General features: G+C 40.8%; 1 protein-coding gene across 2 annotated transcripts in view; it reads left to right on the plus strand.

Annotated features, from left to right (window-relative positions):
- kdm4b (lysine (K)-specific demethylase 4B) overlaps positions 1-11,657 on the plus strand; it is a 37,941-nt gene extending 26,284 nt beyond the window's left edge. For both annotated transcript variants that reach the window (XM_086047721.1, XM_086047720.1), the window contains exons 15-22: positions 313-389; positions 531-586; positions 2,013-2,121; positions 5,302-5,490; positions 6,835-7,011; positions 7,230-7,349; positions 7,708-7,800; positions 9,676-11,657. In XM_086047721.1, the coding sequence (XP_085903847.1) occupies positions 313-389; positions 531-586; positions 2,013-2,121; positions 5,302-5,490; positions 6,835-7,011; positions 7,230-7,349; positions 7,708-7,800; positions 9,676-10,317 (1,463 nt within the window). In that variant the 3' untranslated portion in view covers positions 10,318-11,657. The remainder of the gene's footprint in view (positions 1-312; positions 390-530; positions 587-2,012; positions 2,122-5,301; positions 5,491-6,834; positions 7,012-7,229; positions 7,350-7,707; positions 7,801-9,675) is intronic.
- Positions 11,658-12,119: the final 462 nt, after the last annotated feature.

Genomic DNA, 12,119 nt, shown 5'->3' on the forward strand with positions numbered 1-12,119 from the left:
CAGACATGGTGTGATGTCAGCGTTAATCGTACCTTGGTACACAGCAAAGAAGCATGCATGACCCAACACATCCAGACTCGGGCAGTATAAAAATACGCAACAATGCTCGGCTCTTACCCGTTAAAGTGCAGTAAGTCTTTCAAATAGATAAGTTCATATCCGTCAAGGGCTGAGCTGGACTTAGCTGGAGGGAGGCAGCACTTCTATTGATAAGAGAACAAGAAACAGGAAGAACTGTCAACACTCCCTTTGTTCTTAGTTGTCTGAAGTAGGCATTCAGCTAACGCATCACATTACTTTTCTCTCTTAAAGGTTGTTATGGCGTTAACCCGGACACAGTCCAAAAGAAGTGGACATGTTCCAGATGCGTGGCAGGCGCCTGGGCAGTGGTATGTGGCACATACTGCTTAATTCCTGAAGCAAATTTCCACAAACTCAAGTTATTCAGTCTTGATGAGGTCAACATATGAAACATTAAATGATCTGAATTAATCCACATTTCTATCCTGTCAATGTGTTATCATTTTCAGGAGTGTTGCCTCTGCAACTTGCGGGGAGGAGCTTTAAAGGTTACCGTAGATAACAGGTATGTTGTGGTCAGCCACCTAGCCAAAACACGCACTCTATAAAAAAAATCAATCAATCAATCAATCACATTTTATTTATATAGCACTTTTCATACATAAAAATGCAACTCAAAGTGCTTTAAAACATTCAATAAATAAATTGTTCCAGCCAAGCCACGATATAATTGGAAGCCAAAGGTAAAAATTAGTCCTTTCCGGGATGGTAAAAAAAAAAAAAAAACTTTGGTTATGTTTGCATTTCATATGAAATTCTGGAAATACTAATGCAGCAGTACCTCTACTTACGAACGTCTCTAAATACGAAATTTTCAAATTACGAAACGCCTCAACAGGAAAATATTGCCTCTTGTTACGAAAAAAATTTCAAGATACGAAAGGTAAAAATACAGTATGGGCTGGCACTCGCAGCTCCGGAGTTTCCTGAACTTAGCATACTCATAGCTGCTCTGCCATTGGGTAGCCTAGCATCTTCCTGGCATCCCATTGGCTAAGAGGGACCTCTACCCTAAGTGTCTATGTGTGCAGGTAGATAGATAGATATGTGATAGATATGTCTATGCAGCGTCCTAGTCATTTGCCCCTCGGGCCATGAGGTGTTTGTTTAGATAGACAGGTAGACAGATAGATATATATGTGATAGATATGTCTATGCAGCGTCCTCGTCATTCACCCCTCGGGCCATGAGGTGTTCCGATAGTTTGACGTGAATTAGAAATGAGGAAAAGAAAAAAAAGGAGAAAATCGTTTTTTTTGTCCATAAAGACGAAGCAAGAGATAATAGAAAAGTATGAAAAGGGGATGCGTTTGGTTGATCCTGCCAAAGAATATGACAGTCGCCACATTATTAAATCAGTTCTTTACAAAACGCCAGGCAAAAAACACTTCTGAGAGAGAACATGAACCAAAGAAGGCAAAAAGCGATGAGGACAGCAATTAAAAGGTAAACGACCATCATTTTTTTCTTTACTGTAGTCTATTCTTTGATTTTTTTTACATTATGCACAACTCTTATTTATTGTGCAATAATCTAATTGTAATATGTATTTGTTACATTTTTTGATGCATTTTTATGCTTTATAAAACATTTATGTCTGAATATTGGGGGACTTGAATATTGGGGAACGTATTAGGGCATTTACATGGTAAACACGTCTCTACTTCCAAAATGTTCTACTTAAGAAATTTCTTCCAGAACCAATTAATTTCATAAGTAGAGGTACCACTGTAATCAGTTTCAAGGCCAAACTGTAAAACCTTTCATAATTTAAATGTCATTTGTTAGCCATTTGAGGTTTTACTTTTAAATGGGTAATGTGATGCAAGCAATTTACACATACATATTAGCATCAGTTGTTGGAGAGTGTCACTGTTGTATGATGAGAGGTTGTGCTTAAATTTCGATTGATGTGTCTGCTCTTAAACCAGGTGGGTCCATATCATCTGTGCCATTGCTGTGGCCGAAGCTCGTTTCATCAATGCCAGTGAGAGGGAACCAGTGGACGTCAGTGCTGTTCCAGAAACGCGGAAAAATCTGGTAAGTTAATGCAGAAACATAGAAACGTGATCCAGCATGGTGATGTAAAACAGGCAGGGGAGACTAGAATCTCCATGTAAACCGGTTCCCAGCACTTATTGCTCACTGCAGCTGTCTGAGTTCCGTATTCACTGTTCCGTGTTCTCCTTTCTTGTTCAGGTGAATGTATGTGCGCTATTGTATACTGTAACATGTCTTTCTTGTTCATTGACCATCCATCCATCAAGTTACCCTTGTGGATAGGTTAGTGTGGTCTTTTTCAAACTGAGGGAGAGATGGGATAAAATGGATGTGCTTAGGAATGATGAATACTCAAAAGTAATTTGTCTAGATACTAGGGATGGAACGAGAACGAAATCTCGTAGCACGAGATCTCGCGGGATTAGAACGCCACAAGATTTCTCGTCCCTGCACAGCACGAGATCTATTTTCTTTTGACGGGGTTTTGGAGTCCGGGTGAATATAGCAGCTGTCCTAAAAGGAGCTGTCACCGAATGGGAACTTCCGAGGCCAAATCACGGACCGTTGTGACCGACAACGCTCGCAACATGGATGTGGCTATACGTGAGGCTGGCTTTCAGCCACACATTAAGTCCTTATCGTCTCAGCTTTAGCTGTTATTGCAGCAATATTTAAGAGCATGTCACAAAAGTGACTCCTGTTTGCATTTGCGCTTTAGAGCTAGATTATTAATTTTCCTGCAGTCTGTTCGATAAAAAAAACATTTTGAAAACTGAAAAAATTACATTAGGTATTTTTTTATATTCGAAATTTAGCAAAAATCTCGTCTCGTTCTCGCGGACTCAATCTCGTATGACATCTCGTCTAGTGGGATTTTTGTCTCGTCCCATCCCTCCTAGATACCATATATACTGCATCCATCCTAAAGGTGGCGACAGTTTCCCAATTGCTATTGTATCTTTAAGCATAATTTGTCTCCTTCCTTTGTTCTCTCTCTCTCTGTCAAGCTGTGCTTCTTGGATTCTGCTTCTTTTCCGTTCATTCAATCCCACTACACAGACAGCGACATTGCACACTGCTGCACAATCACAAATAATGTCACTTCTCTCCTTTTACCGCTCTGTGAATAATCTATCAAAAATACACTGGGTGACATTTACATCCGAGTGCTGTCAAAGCAGGTTTGCTCCAGCCGGTCTTATAAGATCGAGAATGATAAGAGAGAGCTCTGTTTTAATGATTCGCAAGACTGGGCTTATCAGATGCGAACATGCAACTTGAGAACCCGTTTGGATTTCACAATATTCAGAAACGTGCAATCTTCTCCAAATTTGAATTTGGGCTATTTGGGAATGGAGGGATTTACTTGAAGTTTTGCTCTTTTCCTGATCCACAGCAGTGCTTTCATTATGCATGGTCAAAAAAAAAAAAAAAGCTTTATTATAATATTCTTTATCACCAATTTACTTTTCTTATTGGATCTACCGCTTCAACATCACATTTAAATGTAGAATATTGTGTCAGTATTGCACACAAAATATGTGATACGTTGGTGCGGTATGGTGGACGACTGATTAGCATGTCCGCCTCACAGTACGGAGGTCGTGGGTACGAATTAAAGATCCAGCCTTCCCGTATGGAGTTTGCATGTTCTTCTTGTGCCTGTGTGGGTTTTCTCCAGGTACTCTGGTTTCCTCCCGCATTAAAAAAAAAAAAAAAAACAAGCATGGTAGGTTAATTGAAGACTCAAACTCGGTGTGGATGTGCATGTGAATGGTTGTCTATTTGTGTTGTGCCCTGCAATTGGCTGGCAACCAGTTCATCTGCCTCTGGCCTAGCTGGGATAGGCTCAAGCACACCTGTGACCCTAGTGAGGATAAGCAGTTTAGAGGATCATTGAATGAATGTTGAATGTTACAGTTGTGGGCACAGAAAATATTCAATACAAAGTTAAACCAGTAGCAGATAAAGCAAAGATAATAAAAGTCACAAGTCACATTGAAATTAAGCTCCTCTCTCCTGCAATCTATCGCTGTCTGACTCTTCATCCGGCATGTGACCCAAAGCGAAAGTAATTGTTCGCAAAATACGCTCAAAATAAATAATTTCACCAAGATTTAACAGAAAAGCATAACCATAAAGGTTTATATGCAAATAAATACACATACTAAAAATATTAGACTCAAACAAAGGTTGTAGATTTCTGTTGTCATGGCAACCAATCAAAAGGAATACAACTACAAGCAGCAAAAAAAACAAAAACAAAACTATACACTTACACACACACGCTGTGGTGTGGACCACAGGTCACCAGATTGACTAGCAATCTACCATTAGCAATTTTTTGGGGCCGTGGGCAGCTGCCCACTATAGTTTTTCAAAAGCTTGAGACACATAAAAAAGGAAAATTGACAAGTGCGAGTGCGTAAGAAACTGAGAGGAAAATGAATTGTTTTAGAAATGATGGGGTCACACAACACGGGATAATGAATCAAGTCCATTTGTCATTGAAAGGCATGACACTATGCCGTAACATAATTATTGTGAAATCTAATGGCACTTAATATACTGTATTGAAAACATAACTCAGTGTGACCTGACACATTTCCACTGGGGTATGTATTTTATTGTCCTGGTTACATGCAGGCATTTAGTTTTTCTGCTTTGCTTTCTGGTTAACTCATTCACTGCCACACATTTTCAGACCCTCTTTTACCCTAACGTTTGAAAAATTTTGGAAAAAAATATAAATAAATTCCTGTGATTGAATGGCTGGACTGTGAAAGTAAATTCGTCAATGGCAGTGAATGCGTTAAACGTGGATCGAGGTACAAGTAAAGCTGTATGTCTGTTGAGCTGAAGTGAGGCAGGTAAAGAGTATCGAAGGCGCTGAAGGATTTCTGGTGATTGGAAAATGTTTGTGCCTGAAATAGGGACTCATTACAGGTAGACCCGAATTGCCGCTAAAGCCAGAATTGTGGCAGACTTGGGGTGGCTTTAACGCTCACAATTTTGGGAGGAAATGAAGTAATTTGTGGAATGGATGCTCTCCAAGGAGTGTTTGCTAACTTGTGTTGGGGCAAGTGATGCAAGTCTCCCAAAACGACATCAATATGGGAAAACTTCCCCCTACTTTGAAATCACATGGTAGCAGTTACGAATTCTTCCAAAACGTTTAATTTATATTGTGCTTATTGTCTTTGTCTTTTGTCCTCATAGATATGTGTGTTCTGCCATGGAAAGACTGATAATAAGAACCGGGGTGCGTGCATCCAGTGTTCAGAGGAGAACTGCGCAACATCTTTCCACGTTACATGCGCCCAAATTGCTGGAGTGGTCATGACGCCAGCCGACTGGCCGTACGTTGTGTCTGTCACCTGTCACAGGCATAACAAAGTGACTCAAAAGGTAAGTGTGATCAACAGCAGCAGTTTGCCTTTTCATTCAATGTAAACTGTGACCTTTGTGGTGCTAGAAGGAAGCTACCGTGGTTACACGTCTACATGCTCCTCCTGTTCAAATGTCAGGTCTTTGTGCTGTAAAAAAATTGACCAAGATGAACCATTTCAAAGCCTTTTTCCGCCATTAACATGACATAACCTGTACAACTCAATTTCAAAACCTTTTCCACCATCAATATGACATAACCAGTACAACTCATTGACAAAAACATAGTCTGACAGGCGAAGTAAAAATCAACCTTTGAGATGATGTGTTTGCGTTGATTTGGCTGTTTTATTGAACTGGAATTGGTGCTTCAGTCAAAGTTGAGAGAAATATGAATAGTTCCCAATGCCAGTCAGTGTTGACACAAAAAATTCGCACTTCTGCTAGAATGCAGAAAAAAATGTCACTAAAACCTACCAGATCAGAAAACCTTTATTTGGGATCAATTGGAGGCACTTTAAATGGTGGCAGGTGTGTGCTGAATCCCATTTAATGTGGGATGAGTATGATGAATGTGTGCATCTTCAGTTATAAAGGGGTTTGCAATGACAATTTTACTTAATTATTAAAATTTGAGAAACTATTTATCTTGACCTCGTTTTTTTTGAACAGGGGTATGGAGACGTCATAGACGTAGACAAAATAGTTAGATATCCTTCCTATAAAGAAGGAAAATCCCATAATGTGCGTTGGATTATTCGCCCGCTAATTGGGAACATGAGCTGGGTTTAGACCGTTGTGAGGCAGGGTTAGTCTTACCCTGCTGATGGGACTACCTTACTGAGACTCCCCCTTGAGGAGGAGTTCATCCCTTTGCATCCAGACTGCAAACGATTGGTGCTTGCGATATGCCAACTGTATCGTTCACAATGGCAGATCTCATGTGCGGAGAAACTTGGGGCAAATTATTATTCAAATGAGCCTAATTGTGACAGAATCCATAGTGGCTTGTTCACAGATACGTTTTTTCAGTAATGGGCAGATAAAGGTTTACTTGGTTCCTTAATTTCACACGTGATGGGTGGGCAGACACTCCAGCGGCCAAACTATATGTATCCAAACAATTAAATGTCCCTGTTTAAAATGTTGTACTATAAAAGGATAAAATAATGTAGCTCATTCAGAAATGCATACAGTCAAGAATAACACACACAATTAAAGTTTAGTTCAACAACACTGCAAACTGCAACGACTGTATAATCAAATTGTTGAAGAAATGTCTCCTAGATGATGAATCAAATACTGTTGTGTTTAATAAAGTGCGGGTGAGTGTGTTTTTAATTGTATTGTTTGTTTCTATTCCAGCCACGGACACCAGCCAAAGTCCCCCTGTGCCCGACCCTGGGTCAAAGGGTAATTGGTCGCAACACTGATAGCTGGTATTACCATTGCACCATCATCGGCATGACAACGCAAACCTTCTACGAGGTCAACTTTGACGAAGGCTCATACTGTGACAACATATACCCAGAAAACATAACGGTGGGTGCCTTACAAACGAGGTGTTGGATCGTGGGGACAACCTGAAGTTTCCTGAAAGAACACAGACGTGTCATTGTAACAGTTTGCAAAAAAAAAAAAAAAAAAATAAAATAAAATGGCATACATTGGACCTAGAAAGCAGAACACTCGTAGTCAGTGAAGTGCAAATGAAGCAGGTCCTGAAAGATGACCCCTTACCTGTCTCCTTTCTACCTCAGAGTCATGACTGCCTGCGTCATGGTCCTCCTGATGCGGGGGAGCTGATCGTGGTCAGCACAATTGACGGTCAAGAACTCAATGCTTCCTTTGTCAAACAACATACTCACAAGCTCTACCAGGTGAATATGAATGAGCACATGAACTAGTCAATGCTGAATTTGTAAAGTTGAAGGTCCATATTTGAGGGGGCGACAATCTGTCCCAGCAACTGTTGCCATCTTAACATCTTTATATAACGGTTCAGGGACTTTGAAAGTAAGTTTTGTACTTCTATTTCTATTGCACATCTTATTTATACCAGCAACGCATACTGAAAGGCAGAACCCCAAAATAGTCTTCCATTAGATAGCCGAAGATACAATAAAGCTACGTACGATGCCCAGACCATCGTGTCTACAACTTCGCCAAACCGTACCATAACCCTGAAATGCTGTTTCAGATGTCATCAGATGAATTACACTTTACTATGATCTGCAGGTTGAGTTTCAGGACAAAAGTCAGCTGTTGCTAAAACATTCAGAGATCCATCTGCTGGACCAGGAACTGCCCAAGAGGGTCCGGACACGTCTTGTGAGTATTTCTCTGGAGGCCGTTGCATGCTTTGGTTTAAAGGGGACCTCATATGGAAAATGTCCTTTTAATTGTTAGACTACAAATAGTTGGGGCTCTGGCGTGAAAGAGGGTGATATAATTAAATTAGCCAGCGGTGGCTTCGTGCAAGGTTCCCCCGCCACCCGCTTAAAACGAGCGATTTCAACCAGTGTATTTCAAGTGTGCTTCTTTATTCTTTATCCTTATTTCGAGGGCAGAAGGTCAGGGAGCTTTTATGCTCTCAACTGGCAGCTGTTTTAGATTGTGGGGGAAAAAATTCACAATATGTCTCCTTTATTCAATTTAGCAAGTTAATCATTAGTTATTCCTCCTTCCTCCCGCAATCCCATAGTTTGTAGTTTACGTTTAAATAACAGTCCCGTGATTGACAGGTTCACTGAATCCATTGTGTACTAGGAGTGTGACAAAATCTCGATATGGTGATACATCGCGACGTTTTGTCTTCCGATCGATTATCGATACGCCTCCGCCAAGTATCGATATTTTAAATGAATATACGGCCGCTGTAAAGACTCCTTTATTGTTCAAAAAAAAAAAAAAAAACCAAGGTGCATTGGAAACACGCCAAATATGCACAGCCGCTTACGGCGGCATCACACAGCACCAGTCGCAAGCCAAAAAGTCACCCAAAGACTGTTAGATTTGCATCCTGGCCAGACCAGCGTGGGTTCTCTACTGCAAACAAAACTCCCTTTTAATTCTCCCGGGACAAAGTCGATCACGCACAGCATCTGTGTGTATATTTGCCAGGATCTCCGACCGTATAGTGTAGTTGAGAATGGTGGTTTTCGCTACATGATGCGCACTCTAGTGCCACGCTACAAAATACTACGAAAGAAAGTCCAAAATGTTTCACTGAGAAAACAATTACAACTTTGTAGGAAGAGACCAGGTTTCCGGTATTGAATGCACTCGAGTCGTAAGAACGAGTGGGTCTTACCTGCGATGGATGGACATCGAGGGGGACACAGTCTTTTACTGCCACCACCGCGCATTTTATCAGCGATTGGGAACTCAAATCAGATTTCTTTTTTCCACTTTAAATCTGCAGGTAGAGGCTATGCAGTAGATTTGCATTTTACAGCAATATTACATAATTGTCACTGTTTATAGATACAACAGAATGGGAATGTTCCTGACATGTTGCACTTCAATAGCGTCTAACTCATTCACTACCAGACTTTTTCAGACCCACTGTGAAATTACATAAAAATGTCATTGGGATAGAATGAGTTAAGACACTCGTTTTGTTTGCAGAACTGTTGCAATAGTTAAGTGTCTCTGTAAGGAAGACATGTATTTGTTTATAAAAATGTGCACTTGAATTTAATATTGGGTTTCAGTAATGTTACAAAAAAATATTTTTTTTCCTATGAAAAACATCAATTTTGAATAGTAGTATCGTATATTATCGGGGATTGATTTCCTGACCAATAGATCCATAATCGCTGTATCGTCATATCTTGAGATAATCGTTATGGTGAGCCTTGTATCGCAAATCGTATCGTATCGTGAGGTACCCAGAGATTCACACCCCCTAGTGTGTACCTGCTTCTCACCCAAAAATAAAATCAACCTGGGGGAGGTACAATATGTAAAACAGATCATTTTCATCATAAAATAATTGCTTTTTAATAGTATTTCTAATTAAGTAACGCATTCTTTGCCCGATTAAAGAAGGGGCGACGCCAAACGTGGCCCCCCGGCCATACTTTGTCCGCCATACGTTTCCCACCTCTGGTCTGGTTTCTCTGAGCCTAAACTTGCTCAAGAAGGAGAGAAAATGCAAGGACGGATGCATTGTATTCTAAATTCTGCGTGCGTGTGTTTTAGGCCATACCTACATCCCAGGAAGAGACTTCCTTAGCCGATGGAGCCGGAGCAGCCAAGCGTCGTTGCCTGCCCTCCTCCTCGACGCCGCGCACCAATGCCCTGCCCTCTACCTCGACCTCGCTCACCAATGCTTTGCCCTCCACCTCGACCCCGCGCACCAATGCCCTGCCCTCTGCGTGTACTCCACGCACCAACGGCCCCATGGCGACGATATCCTCACCCCAGCCGACCGCCCCTTTACCAACACCAGCATCAATGCAGTTTAGCAGCACGAGTAAACTGCCAGCCTCACAATTTCTCTCCTCCATGAGTGCGAGATCACCTGCGGCGTCCGCGTCCCCCAGTGCTACTCCGATGCTTCCCGAGGCTCCGATGGACACAGGCGGTGCCTTGTCCCATGTTTTGACAGAGTTGAACTTGGCCGCTGACCCAGCACTAATGCCCCAGTCCGCCCCTTTCCAGTGCCAGTTGAACTCCGATCCCCTTTTGTCAGCGCAGTCCCACGCGCCGCCTCCGCCCCCGCCCCCGCCCACACAGAACATGTCGGACAGCTACATGCCGAGCAGCGGCTACGTCTCTTACATGGAGACCCTCCTGCATTCACACTTCCCCCAGGACGAGGGGCCGGGAACTCTGTTTTAGACAACAGCTCCACTCTGCACTATTGGGATGGGTGCTAATGGAGGAAAAGTGTAGAGAGTGCTGGCAGTTACTGAGCACAAATGTGTTGCACCAGCGCTCAAAGACATGAAAGCACTCTTTTAATGCACGTAACTTTTTTGACATGTTTTGATTGCAGTGGCGCTTTTGCAACAGCTAGACAGGACGGGGACTTTTTTTTCCATTTTGTTTCTGCTAATATTATTATTTTTGTTGTTGGTGGTGGTGGCGGTTTTTCAGCAGTTATTTTTTTATTATTTTATTTTTATTATTATTATTTTGGACTGTCTCTGTGCTTTTGTGTTGTCTCTGGGTGATATCAACTCAGTACCTCATTGCAATGATTAATTAACAGAAGGCTCACATTATTGGTGTCAAGAAACTAATAGCTTCGTCCTGTACAGAACTGTTTCTTTTCTACACTCTACAAGTAACCAGCAACAAATGGATCTATTTTTCAGTCGAGCCAAGTGTGGCTTTGAAAGCCGCACACATCCAATGTTCTTCAACAAAAGATTTTCACTCAAGTGTTTTTTTTGTGCAAGAGGTAGATGGGGCAATGGGTTTAAAATGTATTATTGGTAAAGTCAGTATTTAAATGTCTTAGATATTGAATGAAGTGTAATAAGAAACATTCAGATATTCAGAGTCAGTCCACAGAATGCATTGTGAACATGTAACACGGTAGTTAAGAAAAAAAAGACCTGTGTATTACCATTGTTTAATGGTCATTTGGTGACTCCCAGTTTTCACTTGCAAAACATGTCTCAGGGTTCCTACATTCACAAAATAAATATAGTTGAGGCCTTTATACTGCTAAATAAAGAGAATTAGTTGAAAATAATTTAGTCAGGTAGCGTGATCATTCACTAAAATTTCATGGGAAAAAAATCATTAAATCATCCACTTTTAATAAATTTGTTGTATAGACATTGGAACCCGAAGGTATGATGCAATGTATAACCTCTATGTTGTATGATTATAGTATGTATCTTTTCTAGTTCATGTTTTGAATTGACGTCGCTAACTTGGCCATTTTTAATTTTTTTAAAGGCTTTCCTGGTCAGATCACTCTGAAGTAGCACGTTAACGTTTTTCTTCTACGGCCGTTTGTGCTGCACAGATCTTAAACTACTGATGGACTAATTTTTCCATTTTCACCTTGTACATAGCACAGGTCTTGCATATTGTGATTGAAATCTGTAAATGTCAAACATAACCCCCACCCACCCATCATACTGGACATGTTTGTTTTTGTGTCCAATTGAATTGAAACCATGAAAGAAACCTTATTTCTTAGGGATTAAAGTGGCTTGATCGTTGCCAGATCGTCTTGTCTGTCTGTACAGTGTACCTTTGGTGTCAAATTTGTTTGTATCCTCAGACCAAGAAATGGGAAAGGATCTTAATACAGTGTAGCCTCATAATTCAAATGCAATAAAGCTAGTTAAACTTGGAAACCGCCAAATTTTTTTTTTTTTATGGCAAAACTGTAAAATGCACATAAAGGCAAGTTAACTTGGGGCATCGAACCCATTGTGTTATTTTCGGTGCGACAAAATGGTACGAGTAATAGCAACGAGACTGTGTGTGATAGCAATTAAACTTGCTGTCATGTAAAGTCTGGCTGTTCTGAACAATATCAGGAAAATACAATTCAATAAATATAAGTTGCATACAAAATACTTTACCATGGAGATGCTATTTAGGCTTGCAGCAGTCTAATGACTAACATGTAAATGACCAGAAAACCTTGCTAACAAATTTTTAAAACACTTGAAATG

The sequence above is a fragment of the Filicampus tigris genome, chromosome 12 (assembly GCF_054856515.1).
Source record: "Filicampus tigris isolate MCC_2025a chromosome 12, RoL_Ftig_1.0, whole genome shotgun sequence".
Classification (NCBI taxonomy): Eukaryota; Metazoa; Chordata; class Actinopteri; order Syngnathiformes; family Syngnathidae; genus Filicampus; species Filicampus tigris.